Raw genomic sequence first — 17,594 nt, forward strand, 5'->3', positions numbered from 1 at the left:
ACTCCATGTGTTTCTGAATAGCTGCCTCTAATACCTTGATTTCAATACAGTGAAAGAAATTGAATAACTGAATAACAACTGACGGGCACTACCTAACTAACTGACTTTACTTGATTCCTGAAAAAAACTGGAAGAACTTATTCCCATTTCTCTTCTCTTTGGTCAATCACGAGTGTCGCCCTTGCACTGTGGGTTTGGCTCAGAGGGGTGTGATGAAGGGGTCAGTGGTCGTCGCAGACGGTCGCCGTTTTCACACACGTGGTCAGGGAGTTGATGTCACCTCCAAATGAGGGGCCCTGTGGTCATGGCAGGGAACAGGGCCTGTATTCATAAAGTATCCCAGAGTAGGAGTGCTGATCAGGTCCTCCCTGTCCCATATGATCGAAAAGATGGGCAAAACTGATCCTAGATCAGTGCTCCTACACTAAGATACCCAGGGCTCTCTCTGTGTCTGATGCTGTCCGTCAATCTGTACCGGTGACAGTGACAGGTCCAGGGGTGTTAAGAGCTTATGTCCAAGGCCATCTGTCAGACACAGCTATAAGACGACCGACGGTGGAAAGCGTTTCCAACCGTGCTCCTAGCCAACCGTGCTCCTAGCCAACCGTGCTCCTAGCCAAACGTTGTCGGATTGGTCTACCTATGTCCCTACATGTCTCTGTCCCAAAGGAAAACCTGGCCAACATCACTAATGCTGTGTGTGAGAGATGAGGTCAATCTCTTGGACCATGCACCACACCAACAGTGTCTACAACATTCTTCCCTCCCTCCCTCCCTAACCCCATCCCTCCCTCCCTCCCTAACTCCATCCCTCCCTCCCTCCCCCTAACCCCATCCATCCCTCCCTCCCTAATTCCATCCTTCCCTCCCTCCCGAACCCCATCCTTCCCTCCCTCCTTCCCCCCTCCCTAACCCCATCCTTCCCTCCCTCCCCAACCCCATCCCTCCCTCCCCCTCCCTAACCCCATCCCTCCCTCCCTCCCTCCCTAACCCCATCCCTCCCTCCCTCCCCATCCCTCCCTCCCTCCCTCCCTAACCCCATCCCCATCCCTCCCTCCCCATCCCTCCCTCCCTCCCTCCCTCCCCCCCATCCCTCCTTCTCTCCCTCTCTCTGTCTACTCCCTTCATCGTTAATATCTTCCGCTCCAATGAGAATTTTGGAACAGAACACTGATCAAAGTGTGGGGGATGGATGTGAGGGTGGGGTGGACGGTGGTGGTGGGGGAGCTCGTTTGGGATGGTGGGGTGGACGGTGGTGGTGGGGGAGGTCGTTCGGGATGGTGGGGTGGATGGTGGCGGGGGGAGGTAGTTTGGGATGGTGGGGTGGACGGTGGTGGGGGGGGGAGGTAGTTTGGGATGGTGGGGTTTGGGATGGTGGGGTGGTGGTGGGGGGAGGTAGTTTGGGATGGTGGGGTGGACGGTGGTGGTGGGGGGAGGTAGTTTGGGATGGTGGGGTGGACGTTAGAGGTGGGGGATGGGAGTCTGTTCAATCTGTGGAATGTGGACTGATTCCACACTGGGCTCACACAATTGGCCGGTGCAGGGAGATAGCGGATGGACAGAAAATCCCCCCTCCTCCTCCCAAAAGCGTCCTGCTCTATTCAGTTCACAGGAGGTTGGTGGCACCTTAATTAGGGAGGACGGGTAGTTGTAATGGCTGGAGCGGAATTAGTGGAATGTTATCAAATACATCAAACACCAGCCATTATTATGTGCTGTCTTCCCCTCAGCAGCCTCCTGTGGTTCAGCTCCATGTACCTACAGAGGGCACCGGGTCTGGCTAGAGAGGGCTCGAGCACAATACATTCAGTGTTGCAGATTTTTTTTTTTTACCCCATTTTCTATGAAAAACATAACCAACTCAAACTTTAGAACAGTCAACTTACTCACTGCCATAGTTGAGTTTTGACAGGGATCATAAAAGTATATTTAGACTGTTCGTATCCATGTGGTAATTACATCAACGGTCAATGACATGTGCTTCGTAACAAACTGCATGTGTAAATTAACATTACTGATTTTGTAGTAAACATGGATTAGAATCAATTGAGTCAGAGCTCCCTGACACACTTCCTGAGAGGAAATGTGAGCGCTGAAGTGTTAAATGAGAGAGAGGTGCTATGGGATCAGGTTGTGCCAAGCTAACGACCTGGAGAAGTTAACCTAGCGTGCTAACTCGTAGTTATCCACCCCATAAACCTCACCTGTCGAGTGGACACTTGATAGTCTGCAGACCGTGCATCTGATCTGGAATTCCGTCAAGACACTTCTCCGCTCCCTGGAATCCCCTGTATGCCTTTGCCCAGTGCATTGGTCTCTCCTAAAGGTTCCTCGGGAAACCTTTGTTTTAGCTTTACCATAGCAATTACTAAACAAACAAGGTAAATGAGTCCTCTGGATTCTAGGCCTACAAGCTACGAGGGAAAATATTTTCAGACTTTGTTGTGGTGATCTAGGGGTGGTCATCATTCCCTTTGGGAGTGACAGGAAAGATTAGGACGTGAGACACCCCAGATGCCCATTGTTAACAATCTGTCAATGAGCACTAAACTAGCTACGCAAAACAAAGCCAACGGAAAAATACTTTGTAGTGTGTGGAGGGTTTCTTAACTGTAGTTTAGCACTGGGCGTCTACTGCGAAAGAGGCCATGAACTCTACAGTTGCTCCAGGACTCTCTCCTACACGATTTGTCCTTTCGAATTAAGGGAGGAGAAGATGAAAGGAAATGTCAGGGTGAATACACATATCAGGATTAGCACAGGAGGGACCTACTAACTTTGGCCACGGTTCACTAAGTTGGCCCTGCTATTTGTCCACCATCTAACCAGGTGGCTAAATGTTAGAGACACTCAAATGCTAAATAGTAATACATTATAAGTGTTTATGAGATGTTGTTGACAAAATGATTGGACGTCAGTTTTTTTGTTTCAAATGATGTTATGTGCTTCTTGATAAAGTACAAACATCTAGCAGAGGAAGCCTTTCGCATCACTAAGTTTGATTGTGCTCTTTTTCATTGCAGCAAGGGGGTGAGACGTTTTACAGCTGCTGAACAGCCCCAAAGAAACACAACTAAAATACCTCCAACTATGAACTTCTAGCAGAGTAGTGCATTAGACTATCGATGTTTACAACTTCATAACATTTTTTGCCAATGTTTTTGTGTCAGAACCAATAGCCTACAAATCTGGACCAAAGCTGGTTGTGAATCGGCTTAGAGTGGCACTCAACAAAACAACATTGTGCAAGCACAGGGCTCACACGGTGTAGATATCTGGGAGACATTCAGAGATGTACCGGCGTCACCCACATAGGATGTTGTTATAGAAATATGGCATAAGTCCATTAACATCATACTAAACAACAACCCACTTTTCCCTCCAAAAATGTAAAGGACTCTCTTGTGTGAACACACCAAATGTGATGTGAAAAATACACAAAGTTGTGATAACTTGTCAGGGCATCTTGACTGTATTAGGGTAAACTGTCCATTTTGCACAACAATAAGCCTCTCCTTTTCTTCTCCTCAGGGATATTCTGCACGGCGACCAGTGACAAGTGTTTGTCCGGGCCCTGCCAGAATGGCGCCACCTGCGTGGACACCATGGACGACTATGCGTGCCTTTGCCCCCCTCGCAACGAGGTCCGCTACATGGGCAAAGACTGCGACGAACTCTACAACGCCTGCTCCTTTGCCCCCTGCTCAGACTGCACCAGCACCCCTGGCACGTCGGAGTACCACTGTGTCTGCCCCGAAGGATTTACTGGGGACAACTGCACTGAGGAAGTGGACGAGTGCCATAGCAACCCTTGCTCTTTTCCCCACACAGAGTGCATCGACCAGGTCAACAGGTACTTCTGCCGATGTCCACCCGGCTACGGAGGAGAGGACTGTGAAGAGCGGGTGCCCGACTGCATCGACGAGCCGTGTCTGAACAATGGGACTTGTATACTGTTACAGGAGGGGTTTGAGTGTCACTGTGCACGGGGGTTTGACGGGGAGCATTGTAAAGAGGATGTGGATGAGTGTGCTTCCCATCCTTGCCAGAATGGCGCCATCTGCATGGACGGCGTGGCCGAGTTTCACTGTTTCTGTGTGCCAGGCTTCCAGGGCTATAATTGCGAGATCGACATCAATGAGTGCGCCTCGCGGCCCTGCGAGAATAATGGGACCTGTGTCAACGAGAAGGACCGGTATAAATGCCAGTGCCTCCTAGGGTTTACAGGTAAGTTGTTCCGCCTTTTCAACACTCACTCCTCTGCCCACAGGAGTGTTGTGTTTGTACTCAGTCAGTCTCAAATTAAGTGTAATTTTCCAACCATTTTCGTAACCCTGTATCAGCCACAACTCACTGTCTCTCACCTAACATTTCCTCCAGTGTGAGGGATATCTGATGCTCTGCTTTTGAATGTTTCTGGACATAATGTATCTGCAAGATTTAGGTATCTCATATTAGTACATTCACCATGCCAGAATGTTTTCACATTAAATCTGACATCATCATTAACAACAGGATGATTTCCTATTAACCAACGAGGGTGTGCATTCGTGCCACAAAGAACAGTACAAATTGTGCAGACCCAATAATGAGGCTTGGCAGAGATGAATAATTATGCTAATCTTGTCTTGTTGTTGTCATCTTACTAACTGCACCTTTAAGTGTACATTTGGTTCTTGATAAACAGAGAACTATAAGCATTTTAAGTACAGAGAGTAAGATGTTGGATTCAGGTCTCTAGTCTTATCTTCAGCTTGGCCCCTGTGGATATTGGCCCCTGTGGATAGGTCTCCTGCTGAGTGAGAGAAAACACTCCACAACTTGTACACTTCATTTCATACACTCCTTTCTTTTCTCAGCAGGTCTGGTCTGTGTCTCAGGGCTTCATGCTTATCTCTAATGGGGTGGGAAGAGTCAGCACTAATGCATTCCTTTGTCAGCATATCAGTGACGATGGAGATTTTCAAGGAAAGGGTTGAGACGGGCAACTGAGGCATTTTTACATTATCACTTGAGCTATCTAGAGGCATCAACAAGCAGATTCCATGCTACTGACTATTTATAGCTAGAGAAGCAAACACCAGAGTACAAATAGGATTATCTTGCATTTACAATTTACAATTGATTTAGCTTGTGTTTCTTTCAGTATTGTCATAAGGTCAGAGAGGATCTACGGACAAGTTGACTTGATGTAGATGAGATGCAATGGTGCAGTCTGTGGAAGATATGTCCCCCTCCTAGTACATTATGTACAGTTCCTCACTGACTCCCACTCGGAGATGGTTTGTTTCTCATTCATCACATTCTCAGATTATTTTTGCTCTACCTCTCACAGGAGTGAATTGTGAGGTGGAGATAGATGAGTGCGAGTCCAACCCGTGCCGCAACGGAGCCACCTGCCATGACCTTCTTGGTCTGTACTCCTGTGAGTGTCTGCCTGGGTTTGAGGGCACAGACTGCGAAGTGGACATTGACGAGTGTGCCAGCGATCCCTGCCTAAATGGGGCCATCTGTCAGGACAAGGTGGACAGGTAACCGCCCAAGGCTTTTAGGATTGCCCCACCAGACAGACACAAATCCTGTCCTTAAATTACTGACTGACTGCCGTTTTGGTGAGCTTAAGCCCCTCACATTGAGACAGGACATTATTTGTATTTATTAAGGATCCCCATTAGTTCCTGCCAAGGCAGCAGCTACTCTTCTTGGGGTTTATTATGGATCCCCATTAGTTCCTGCCAAGGCAGCAGCTACTCTTCCTGGGGTTTATTATGGATCCCCATTAGTTCCTGCCAAGGCAGCAGCTACTCTTCCTGGTTTTTTTATGGATCCCCATTAGTTAGAATATTACATGACATCACATTCCATAACACTTTTCACAACACATTAAGTGTCTGCCCTCAGGCCACAACTCTACTACCACATATTATCTACAATACAAAATCCATGTGTACATGTGTGTAGTGTGTCTTACCATGTGTATGTGTGTGTGTAGAGTGTCTTACCATGTGTATGTGTGTGTGTAGTGTCTTACCATGTGTATGTGTGTGTGTAGAGTGTGTCTTACCATGTGTATGTGTGTGTGTAGAGTGTCTTACCATGTGTATGTGTGTGTGTAGAGTGTCTTACCATGTGTATGTGTCTTACCATGTGTGTAGTGTGTCTTACCATGTGTATGTGTGTGTAGTGTCTTACCATGTGTATGTGTGTGTAGAGTGTCTTACCATGTGTATGTGTGTGTAGTGTGTCTTACCATGTGTATGTGTGTGTAGAGTGTCTTACCATGTGTATGTGTGTGTGTAGAGTGTGTCTTACCATGTGTATGTGTGTGTGTAGAGTGTGTCTTACCATGTGTATGTGTGTGTGTAGAGTGTGTCTTACCATGTGTGTGTGTGTGTAGAGTGTGTCTTACCATGTGTATGTGTAGTGTGTCTTACCATGTGTATGTGTGTGTAGTGTGTATTACCATGTGTATATGTGTGTGTAGAGTGTGTCTTACCATGTGTATGTGTGTGTAGTGTGTCTTACCATGTGTATGTGTGTGTAGTGTGTCTTACCATGTGTATGTGTGTGTAGAGTGTCTTACCATGTGTAGAGTGTCTTACCATGTGTATGTGTGTGTGTAGTGTGTCTTACCATGTGTATGTGTGTGTAGAGTGTGTCTTACCATGTGTATGTGTAGTGTGTCTTACCATGTGTATGTGTGTGTAGTGTGTCTTACCATGTGTATGTGTGTGTAGAGTGTCTTACCATGTGTAGAGTGTCTTACCATGTGTATGTGTGTGTAGTGTGTATTACCATGTGTATATGTGTGTGTAGAGTGTGTCTTACCATGTGTATGTGTATGTAGCGTGTCTTACCATGTGTGTAGTGTGTCTTACCATGTGTATGTGTGTGTAGTGTGTCTTACCATGTGTATGTGTGTGTAGTGTGTCTTACCATGTGTATGTGTGTGTAGAGTGTCTTACCATGTGTATGTTTGTGTAGTGTGTCTTACCATGTGTATGTGTGTAGAGTGTGTCTTACCATGTGTGTGTGTGTAGAGTGTGTCTTACCATGTGTATGTGTGTAGAGTGTGTCTTACCATGTGTATGTTTGTGTGTAGAGTGTGTCTTACCATGTGTATGTGTGTGTGTAGTGTGTCTTACCATGTGTATGTGTGTGTGTAGTGTGTCTTACCATGTGTATGTGTGTGTGTGTAGAGTGTCTTACCATGTGTATATGTGTGTGTGTAGTGTGTCTTACCATGTGTATGTGTGTGTAGTGTGTCTTACCATGTGTATGTGTGTAGAGTGTGTCTTACCATGTGTGTGTGTGTAGAGTGTGTCTTACCATGTGTATGTGTGTAGAGTGTGTCTTACCATGTGTATGTTTGTGTGTAGAGTGTGTCTTACCATGTGTATGTGTGTGTGTAGTGTGTCTTACCATGTGTATGTGTGTGTGTAGTGTGTCTTACCATGTGTATGTGTGTGTGTGTAGAGTGTCTTACCATGTGTATATGTGTGTGTGTAGTGTGTCTTACCATGTGTATGTGTGTGTGTAGAGTGTCTTATCATGTGTGTTGTGTGTCTTACCATGTGTATGTGTGTGTAGTGTGTCTTACCATGTGTATGTGTGTGTAGAGTGTCTTATCATGTGTATGTGTGTGTAGAGTGTGTCTTACCATGTGTATGTGTGTGTAGTGTGTCTTACCATGTGTATGTGTGTAGAGTGTGTCTTACCATGTGTATGTGTGTGTAGAGTGTCTTACCATGTGTATGTTTGTGTGTAGAGTGTCTTACCATGTGTATGTTTGTGTGTAGTGTCTTACCATGTCATGTGTGTGTAGTGTCTTACCATGTGTATGTGTGTCTTACCATGTGTATGTGTGTACAGTGTCTTACCATGTTTGTGTGTAGTGTGTCTTACCATGTGTATGTGTGTGTGTAGTGTGTACCATGTGTATGTGTGTAGAGTGTGTCTTACCATGTGTATGTGTGTGTGTAGTGTCTTATCATGTGTGTTGTGTGTCTTACCATGTGTATATGTGTGTGTAGTGTGTCTTACCATGTGTATGTGTGTGTGTAGTGTGTCTTACCATGTGTATGTGTGTGTAGTGTGTCTTACCATGTGTATGTGTGTGTAGAGTGTGTCTTACCATGTGTATGTGTGTGTGTAGAGTGTCTTATCATGTGTGTTGTGTGTCTTACCATGTGTATGTGTGTGTAGTGTGTCTTACCATGTGTATGTGTGTGTAGAGTGTCTTATCATGTGTATGTGTGTGTAGAGTGTGTCTTACCATGTGTATGTGTGTGTAGTGTGTCTTACCATGTGTATGTGTGTGTAGAGTGTGTCTTACCATGTGTATGTGTGTGTAGAGTGTGTCTTACCATGTGTATGTGTGTGAGCTTTATCTCAATCATCCATCTGTTACATTTTTGCATTAATCTGTATTCGGCCTATTTGCTTTGTTGAATGTCAATGTAGCGATTGCAACTGACCCAGACTTCCTTTCCTACAGCTATGAGTGTGACTGTGAGGACACAGGCTTCCTGGGTGACCACTGTGAGGAGGACATCCCTGAGTGTGCGTCTGACCCGTGTCAGCACGGCGCCACCTGCCTGGAGGGAGTCAAAGAGTATACCTGTCTCTGTTGGCCTGGTATGTGCACCTTACCATTACCCACCACATTTGCAGAAATGTTGTCAAACAGGGTTAAAAAGACAAACACTAAACTGATATGGTGCTGCAGTTGTCCATGTCTGGAGTAGGTACAGTTGTTCATGTCTGGAGTAGGTACAGCTGTCCATGTCTGGAGTAGGTACAGTTGTTCATGTCTGGAGTAGGTACAGTTGTTCATGTCTGGAGTAGGTACAGCTGTCCATGTCTGGAGTAGGTACAGTTGTTCATGTCTGGAGTAGGTACAGCTGTCCATGTCTGGAGTAGGTACAGCTGTCCATGTCTGGAGTAGGTACAGTTGTTCATGTCTGGAGTAGGTACAGCTGTCCATGTCTGGAGTAGGTACAGCTGTCCATGTCTGGAGTAGGTACAGTTGTTCATGTCTGGAGTAGGTACATGTCCATGTCTGGAGTAGGTACAGCTGTCCATGTCTGGAGTAGGTACAGTTGTTCATGTCTGGAGTAGGTACAGCTGTCCATGTCTGGAGTAGGTACAGCTGTCCATGTCTGGAGTAGGTACAGTTGTTCATGTCTGGAGTAGGTACAGCTGTCCATGTCTGGAGTAGGTACAGCTGTCCATGTCTGGAGTAGGTACAGCTGTCCATGTCTGGAGTAGGTACAGTTGTTCATGTCTGGAGTAGGTACAGCTGTCCATGTCTGGAGTAGGTACAGTTGTTCATGTCTGGAGTAGGTACAGTTGTTCATGTCTGGAGTAGGTGCAGTTGTTCATGCTGTCAGACGACTGGAGAGTGAAAGAGGGTGGTGTCATAATGGTCTACTAGTAGTGCAGTTTGTTTAGACTTTGAGTGAACAGTACTACATACAGTGTATTTCCATGTCATTGGTTATCCTAGGTTATGAGGGGGAGAACTGTGAGATGGACATTGATGAGTGTGCTGAGCAGCCATGTGAAAACGACGGCGAGTGTTTCGAGCGTTCTGACACATCCCACTGGGAGATGGACTGGGAGTTTAGGTTCGCTGACGCTGCCGGATACCTGTGCCAATGTCCACCCGGGTTCGCAGGTGAGATGCAGTCCAATGAAAGGAGAGGGGTTTTGCTAACATTGAACGGTGCACAGGAGCAAATTTAAGGTTGGTTACTTTTTTGAATTGTTTTGGCCATTTCACACAGACAGAGAATAAGGTTGTTGGTGTTGTTTCTTTGTCTCTTTCCAGGAGAGAACTGTTCCGTGAACATTGATGAGTGTGAGTCTGAACCCTGCCAGAATAGAGGCTCTTGTGAGGATCAGGTGAATGGCTACACCTGTTTATGTCCGGAGGGATTTATGGGTAAGGTTTTCAAAAACTCTGTATACTGATGTACATCATTACAGCAGGACAGTATTATCGACACTGACTGTACAAAACATTAGGAACACCTGCTCTTTCCATGACACAGCTTTCTCCTGGACTCACCTGGTCAGTCTATGATCCCTTATTTGATGTCACTTGTTAAATCCACTTCAGTCAGTGTAGATAAAGGGGAGGAGACAGGTTAAAGAAGGATTTTAAAACCTTGAGACAATTCAGAAATGGATTGTGTATGTGTAACATTCAGAGGGTGAATGAGCAAGACAAAAGATTGAAGTGCCTTTGAACGGGGTGTGTTACTAGGTGCCAGGCACACCTTTTTGTGAAGAAATGTAACGCTACTGGGTTTTCTCACGCTCAACAGTTTCCAATTGTCCACCACCCAAAGGACACAACTGTGGGAAGCATTGGAGTCAACATGGGCCAACATACCTGTGAAATGCTTTCGACACCATCCATGCCCAACGAATTGAGGCTGATCTGAGGGCAAAAGAGGGGGACTCAATATTAGGAAGGTGTTCATAATGTTTTGTACACTCAGTGTATATCCTTGTGCTGTTTTTATCATATCAGAAGAATGGACTGATCTGTAGATTCAATTCTATGTAGATCGATCTTCAAAAGTCTTACTGAAATAGTGCATTGCATTTTCAGGGGAAATTTGCGAAATCAACATTGATGAGTGCGAGAGCCAGCCATGTCTGAATGGTGCATGGTGCGAGGACGGCGTGGCCAGCTACACCTGCCACTGTCCTGAGGCTGAGCCTGACAAGCTGCCCTGGGGTGGCCACCACTGCGGCATCCAGCTCCTGGGCTGCGTGGATCAAGAATGCCAGAATGGCGCCACCTGCCACCCGTGGCTGGAAGAGGAAGAGCATGGCCACACCTGCCTTTGCCCTCACGGCTTCTACGGTGAGCTCTGCTCCACACCCACCACCTTCTCATTCTCCAGTCCGGGCTTCGTCCTTATCATGGTCACCCTGGAAGTGGAAGAGAGGAGGAGACGGAGGCATGCCGAGCACCACCACCACGGGAAGGGAGTCCGGCTACGCTTTCGCACCACCTTGCCCGACATGGTGCTCTTCTACCGTGGCGATGCTGACAGCCACCTCTTGCTGGAGATTGTGGGTGGAGGTCTTCGCGCCAAGGCCTTCTCGGAGGATGCCGAGCTGGAGGTTGCATTCTCTGGGCTGGTCAGCGATGGAGACTGGCACGACGCTGACGTGTACGTGAACGAAGAGGAAGGGCTGGTTTTTAACCTGAAAGGTCCAGGATGCGACAGCGAAGGGTGCACGGTGAAGGATGGTGGTCCCAACGGGCCACACTTCGTTCCCTCTGAGGCGTTCGGTCACGTCTACGTGGGTGGTGCCCCCGGAGAGTTGCTGGAGCACACAAAGAGTGGCCACGGGTTTGTGGGGTGTGTGGAGGACCTGCTGATCGACTTCAAGGACATCCTGCCCCAGAACCTTCCAGAGGAGCAGGCCAATGAGATGGAGCTAGGCTGTAGCAAGACAGAGTGGTGCGAACCTGACCCCTGCTCCGGTCAAGGCCACTGTGTGGACCTGTGGATCAGCCACCGCTGCGACTGCTACCGGCCCTACCACGGTCACAGCTGCGCCGAAGGTAAGCAACATTTACCTTCCAAAAAGGTATCTGATAATACAGTCTTCTGAGAAAGACATACATTTAGAAAATTCCATCCAGACCGTTTTCTAATTAACCTCATTTGCAATTCCAAGAGCACTAGCTCACTTCATCAAAGTACTTTTTCTAAGATATTTGTCTTCACTTTTTGATTAGTAATTTGCCCTAAGGTTTGGTTACAATTTATTTGGATTGGCCGGATAGTCCAACGGTAGATGCTTTACAGATGGTCATACTATCAACAAACTATCTGTTGACAACCAACTGCTTGCTAAGGTTAAGGTTAGGATTAGGATAAGGGTTTAGGGCTAGGGTTAGTAGATAGTTACTTCAAATGTTACTGACTATCCAAATAAAGTGTTACCTAATGTCTTTCTATGGCCAGGCCAGGTACACATGGTTTATTCCTCTGGTTTAAGTTTGTATTTATTTCCTTTTATCTGTTCTGACAGAGTTCCCCTCCTGGACATACAGCCATGAGGAAACTGTGAGCTACAGTGCCTATGACATTGGCACTGATCACGGCGCCAACTTCAGCGTCTCCTTCTTCCTGCGGTCTCTGAAGCCCGATGGCCTGCTCTTCCAGCTGAGGCGACCCGGAGAGGACGGAGAAGAGGGCGAGGCCTACTTTAATGTTTTCCTGGGCATGGGGAGAGTCTTGGTCAGCTCCGTCCCCGAAAGCCACCCACTGACGGCACCCATCGTCGTGACCACCGGCAAAAAGCAACTTCTACACGTCGAGGTCCAGTATGGACGGGTGTTCTTCCAGCACGCCGGCCTGCGCTACGGAATAGGTGAGGTTCCCGAGGTGGAGGTGCACAGTGGGGACCTGGCCTACGTAGGGGGTCTCCCCAGGGAGGGGGAAAACTCTGAGGCCTGGGGGGGACACTTCAAGGGCTGCCTGCAGGACCTGCGTCTGGACGGAGCGCATCTGGACGTGGATGCATGGAACAGCACACTAAATAACTCAGAGGGAGAAGTCTACTTCCCCGCCGATGCTGAGAATGTAGAGCCGGGCTGTATTAGCGACAACTCCTGCCAGGTAGGACTGACTACACTTATACCAGGACTACACTCATACCAGGACTACACTCATACCAGGACTACACTCATACCAGGACTACACTCATACCAGGACCCCTATTATAATAATGTGTAATAATATTGTATTAACCAGAAGCGGGCCATAAGACAACTGACACATTACTATTATTTATTGAACTATTGGTTAAGGGCTTGTAAGTAAGCATTTCATGGTAAGGTGTCTACACCTGTTGTATTCTGCGCATGTGACAAATACAATTTGATTTTATCAACAGAGGGAAGTACTACAGACATGAGGGGTAGGATGTAAATGTGACATGTCAACTGCATCAAAATTCAGATTATCTTGAAATAGAAGGACATTGTCAGTAATGAATGAGGACAACTCAGTGACTTGTGACTGGACTAAAATAGACTAAATGTTGTTTAAATGTTCACCGAATGTTCTTTTGGTCTGAAGTCGGAGCCATGCCAGAACGGAGGAGACTGCACCATCACGTGGAATGGCTTTGCATGTTCTTGTCCTGTGGCTTTCACTGGGAAGACCTGCGAGACGCGCGTGTGGTGTGTCAGTGACCCGTGTGTCAATGGTGGACATTGTGTGGACCTGACTGATGGATATGAGTGTGAGGAAATATTAAACTAATTCTCAGCTTGAAGAAAATCACTCAAGTCTTACAAAACTAGTGTTTCTTCACCATTGCTTTCTTTCAAAAGCATTGCCATTTTAATTTACTTTAGTGTATAGCTGTCATTGCATGAATGAGAGAAATCCCCACACAAAATTCATACTAGATAGCTTTAATAAAACAAAAAGTTGGTGTTTTCATCTGAAGTCTTACCCACTTGTTGACCCTCAGGTGTGACCAACGCTACCTTCGAGAACAACCCGGTGCAGTACAGTGCAGAGGGTTCCTTGGGCTCGTCTCTGACCCACGTGTACCTGGAGCTCCGTACCCGCTCAGAGAACGCTGTGCTGCTCCGTGCCTCCCACGGGGCCGAGCTCCTACTGGTGGGACTGCTGGACTCCTCTATCCGTGTCGAGATCCACGGTGGCAACAGTGTGGAGGTGCTGACCTTCTCCGGTGTGCGACACGTGGCCGACGGCGGATGGCACCGGGTGAGCATTTCCATGGCTGACCCTGATAGCGAGGCGTCACACTGGGTCATCACCGTGGATGGCATCACTGACGCCAGCAGCACCCCGGAGGAGGCAGGTGCCCTGCACTTCCTCAACGAGGAAGGGGCGGAGGTCGCTATCGCCGAGAGCTTCACAGGCTGCCTGGGCGCCGTAAGGGTCAGCGGGGTCTATCTACCATTTGTGGATGACCTACACCCGCCACAGCCTGCCCACTTCCACAGAACGAGCGACGAGGAGATTCGTATGGGCTGTACGAGTGCGGATGTATGCCATTCGGACCCCTGTCAGAACGGCGCCATGTGCAAGGATCTCTTTAACAAGTTTGACTGTGTTTGCAAGCCAGGTTGGGAGGGAGAAAATTGCGAGGTGGACACGGACGAGTGTGCGTCTGGGCCCTGCATCCACGGCACCTGCATGGATGAGTTGGCAGGTTTTGAGTGCGTGTGCAACCCGGGGTTTGGGGGCGTTTCTTGCGATGAGGACCTGAATGAGTGTGAGGAACATGGCTGTGAGAACGGGGGCTCCTGCATGGACCGGGTGAACAGCTACACCTGCGAGTGCACAGACGACTACACCGGCCCACTCTGCCAGTGAGTAGACTTTCTGTTAACGCCAACCAATTAGTGTCACAGTAAGTGACAGGGATCATTGTCATGTGGAACAACAGATTCTCACATTATTTTGTATCTAGCTAGCACATATGTGTTTTACACAAGGTTTATATGGAGTTTCTCAAACTATCAGATCAAATATATTTAATATATTAAAGTGACAAAGGGATATTCTAAATATAAGTTGCACAATTATATACTTTTGATATTTATTTATACACCTATTTATGGAAATTGGATAGTTTTGAAGATAAAACAGGCTTTGAGTCGCCATTGTGAAGGTGTAATTCTGTACATCACCAACAGGTGGACTTATCCCCCACTGACATGTGAAGAGGATGTTCAGTGTGAAAACGGGATCTGCCATGACGGAATGTGGGGGGCCAATTGTACCTGTGTGCCCGGTTTTGCAGGGGAGAGGTAAGTTCCCAAACTCCTTTCAATAGTGTGGGACAAAAATGGTTGACATGCACAAAATAATACAGCTGTTAACAAATCAGGCATTCCAGGGTACCACCCCAAACTGCTTGGGATGATAGGGATGGATACCAGAATATATACACTACCGTTCAAAAGTTTGGGGTCACTTAGAAATGTCCTTGTTTTTGAATGAAAAGCACATTTTTGTCCATTCAAATAACATCAAACTGATAAAAAATACAGTGCAGACATTGTTAATGCTGTAAATGGCAGATTTTTTATGGAATATCTACGTAGGCGTACAGAGGCCCATTATCAGCAACCATCACTCCTGTGTTCCAATGGCACGTTGTGTTAACTAATCCAAGTTTATCATTTTAAAAGGTCATTAGAAACCCTTTTGCAATTATGTTAGCACAGCTGAAAACGGTTCTTCGGATTAAAAAAGCAATAAAACCGGCCTTCTGTAGACTAGTTGAGTATCTGGAGCCATCAGCATTACAGGTTCGATTACAGGTTCAAAATGGCCAGAAACAAAGAGCTTTCTTCTGAAACTCATCAGTCTATTCTTGTTCTGAGAAATGAAGGCTTGAGTGAAGGAAAAGCAGCCAACAAGTGCTCAGCGTATGTGGGAACTCCTTCAAGACTGTGGTAAAACTATTCCAGGTGAAGCTAGTTGAGAGAATGCCAAGAGTGGGCAAAGCTGTCATCAAGGCAAAGGGTGGCTACTTTGAAGAATCTCAGATATAAAATATATTTTGATTTGTTTAACACTTTTTTGGTTACTACGTGATTCCATGTGTTATTTCAGTTTTGATGTCTTCACTATTATTCTAAAATAAAAAAATAAAAAATAGTACAAATAAAGAAAAACTCTTGAATGAGTAGGTGTGTCCAAACTTTTGACAGGTACTGTATATCTCACATGACGCTTGCTCTGATCTAGACTTTAAATATCCTTACTGTGTTATTCTCCTCAGGTGTGAAACGGAGATAGATGAGTGTGAGTCGAACCCCTGTCAGAATGGTGGATCGTGTATCGATCGAGTCAACAGGTTCTGGTGTGTTTGCCTGCCTGGCTACAGTGGTCTGTTCTGCGATACAAGCGTAAGAAACTCTTGACTTCTTCATTCTCCTTCTCCTCTAAGTAATTTTGCATTCATCATCTATAATAAATTATTTAATGATTAGTAAGCATTTATAAGTATGTAATCTTTACCAATGCATGAGCCTTAATAACATTTATAAAAGTTTTATGGTATTTATAATGGTTTATTCTTTAAAATTATTATGACGTGTAATAAAAATGTTTTGCATTAAGTCATTTTAGAATTAGCCATAGTCATTTACTTATCACTGACGTTTCTCCCTTGGTTCCTTGATTGTTTTCCCGCCTTGCAGAAACAGCCCCAGAAAGAGAGGGTGCCGTGGCTGGTGATAGCCATCCCCCTGGTGTGCCTCTGTGTCCTGCTGGCTGTCATTGGCATCACCTTCATGGTGCTCACCGCCCGCAAGAAACGCCAGTCAGAGGGAGCCTACAGCCCCAGCACTCAGGAGGTGGCCGGGGCGCGTCTGGAGATGGACAGCATGCTCAAGGTTCCCCCAGAGGAGCGGCTCATCTGATCGAGTCATAAAAGCTGATCTGAGACCTGTGCTCGGAACATGTTGCTATGCAGCGTAACACAAAAAGCTGCAAAAGCAGATCTGAGAGCACCGCACTGCTGGCAGGTGCGCGAGACTCACTTGAGACAATAGACTCTGTATAGTCAGTCTAGCTGGCTGGAAGGAGATACAGGGGGAGAAGAGAAGATCTGCTGCCCCCTGCTGGAAGGATGGACATGTTACTGACCCAGTGGTGCCGTGTAATTGTGTTTTGATGGACTGATCTAATGTGTGAGTGGTTTTGAGGATCTTGGGGAGGGAATGGAGGTTAAAGGAGTGAGGGTTGGTAGAGAACTGACAGTTGGAGGAGTGGGGGTGGGCAGTGGGGTTGGTTGGTGGAGGAGTGGGGGTGGGCAGTGGGGTTGGTTGGTGGAGGAGTGGGGGTGGGCAGTGGGGTTGGTTGGAAGAGAACTGACAGTTGGAGGAGTGGGAGTGGGCAGTGGGGTTGGTTGGAAGAGAACTGACAGTTGGAGGAGTGGAGGTGGGCAGTGGGGTTGGTTGGTAGAGAACTGACAGTTGGAGGAGTGGAGGTGGGCAGTGGGGGTTGGTTGGTAGAGAACTGACAGTTGGAGGAGTGGAGGTGGGCAGTGGGGTTGGTTGATACAGAACTGACAGTTGGAGGAGTGGAGGTGGGCAGTGGGGTTGGTTGGTAGAGAACTGACAGTTGGAGGAGTGGAGGTGGGCAGTGGGGTTGGTTGGTAGAGAACTGACAGTTGGAGGAGTGGAGGTGGGCAGTGGCGGTTGGTTGGTATAGAACTGACAGTTGGAGGAGTGGGGGTGGGCAGTGGGGTTGGTTGGTAGAGAACTGACAGTTGGAGGAGTGGGGGTGGGCAGTGGGGTTGGTTGGTAGAGAACTGACAGTTGGAGGAGTGGAGGTGGGCAGTGGGGGTTGGGTAGGGCAGTTGGAGGAGTGGAGGTGGGCAGTGGGGGTTGGTTGGTAGAGAACTGACAGTTGGAGGAGTGGAGGTGGGCAGTGGGGGTTGGTTGGTAGAGAATTGACAGTTGGAGGAGTGGAGGTGGGCAGTGGGGGTTGGTTGGTAGAGAGACAGTTGGAGGACAGTTGGTAGAGAACTGACAGTTGGAGGGTGGGGGTGGGCAGTGGGGT

At 47.3% G+C, this 17,594-nt stretch overlaps 1 protein-coding gene across 1 annotated transcript in view; it reads left to right on the forward strand.

Annotated features, from left to right (window-relative positions):
* crb2a (crumbs cell polarity complex component 2a) overlaps positions 1-16,817 on the forward strand; it is a 34,972-nt gene extending 18,155 nt beyond the window's left edge. The window contains exons 2-13 of the mRNA XM_024381593.2: positions 3,532-4,227; positions 5,336-5,531; positions 8,498-8,637; positions 9,509-9,679; positions 9,833-9,946; positions 10,622-11,590; positions 12,064-12,653; positions 13,116-13,281; positions 13,516-14,386; positions 14,714-14,827; positions 15,808-15,934; positions 16,229-16,817. Of these exons, the coding sequence (XP_024237361.2) occupies positions 3,532-4,227; positions 5,336-5,531; positions 8,498-8,637; positions 9,509-9,679; positions 9,833-9,946; positions 10,622-11,590; positions 12,064-12,653; positions 13,116-13,281; positions 13,516-14,386; positions 14,714-14,827; positions 15,808-15,934; positions 16,229-16,450 (4,376 nt within the window). The 3' untranslated portion in view covers positions 16,451-16,817. The remainder of the gene's footprint in view (positions 1-3,531; positions 4,228-5,335; positions 5,532-8,497; positions 8,638-9,508; positions 9,680-9,832; positions 9,947-10,621; positions 11,591-12,063; positions 12,654-13,115; positions 13,282-13,515; positions 14,387-14,713; positions 14,828-15,807; positions 15,935-16,228) is intronic.
* Positions 16,818-17,594: the final 777 nt, after the last annotated feature.

This window comes from Oncorhynchus tshawytscha, linkage group LG20 (genome assembly GCF_018296145.1).
Source record: "Oncorhynchus tshawytscha isolate Ot180627B linkage group LG20, Otsh_v2.0, whole genome shotgun sequence".
Taxonomy (NCBI): Eukaryota; Metazoa; Chordata; class Actinopteri; order Salmoniformes; family Salmonidae; genus Oncorhynchus; species Oncorhynchus tshawytscha.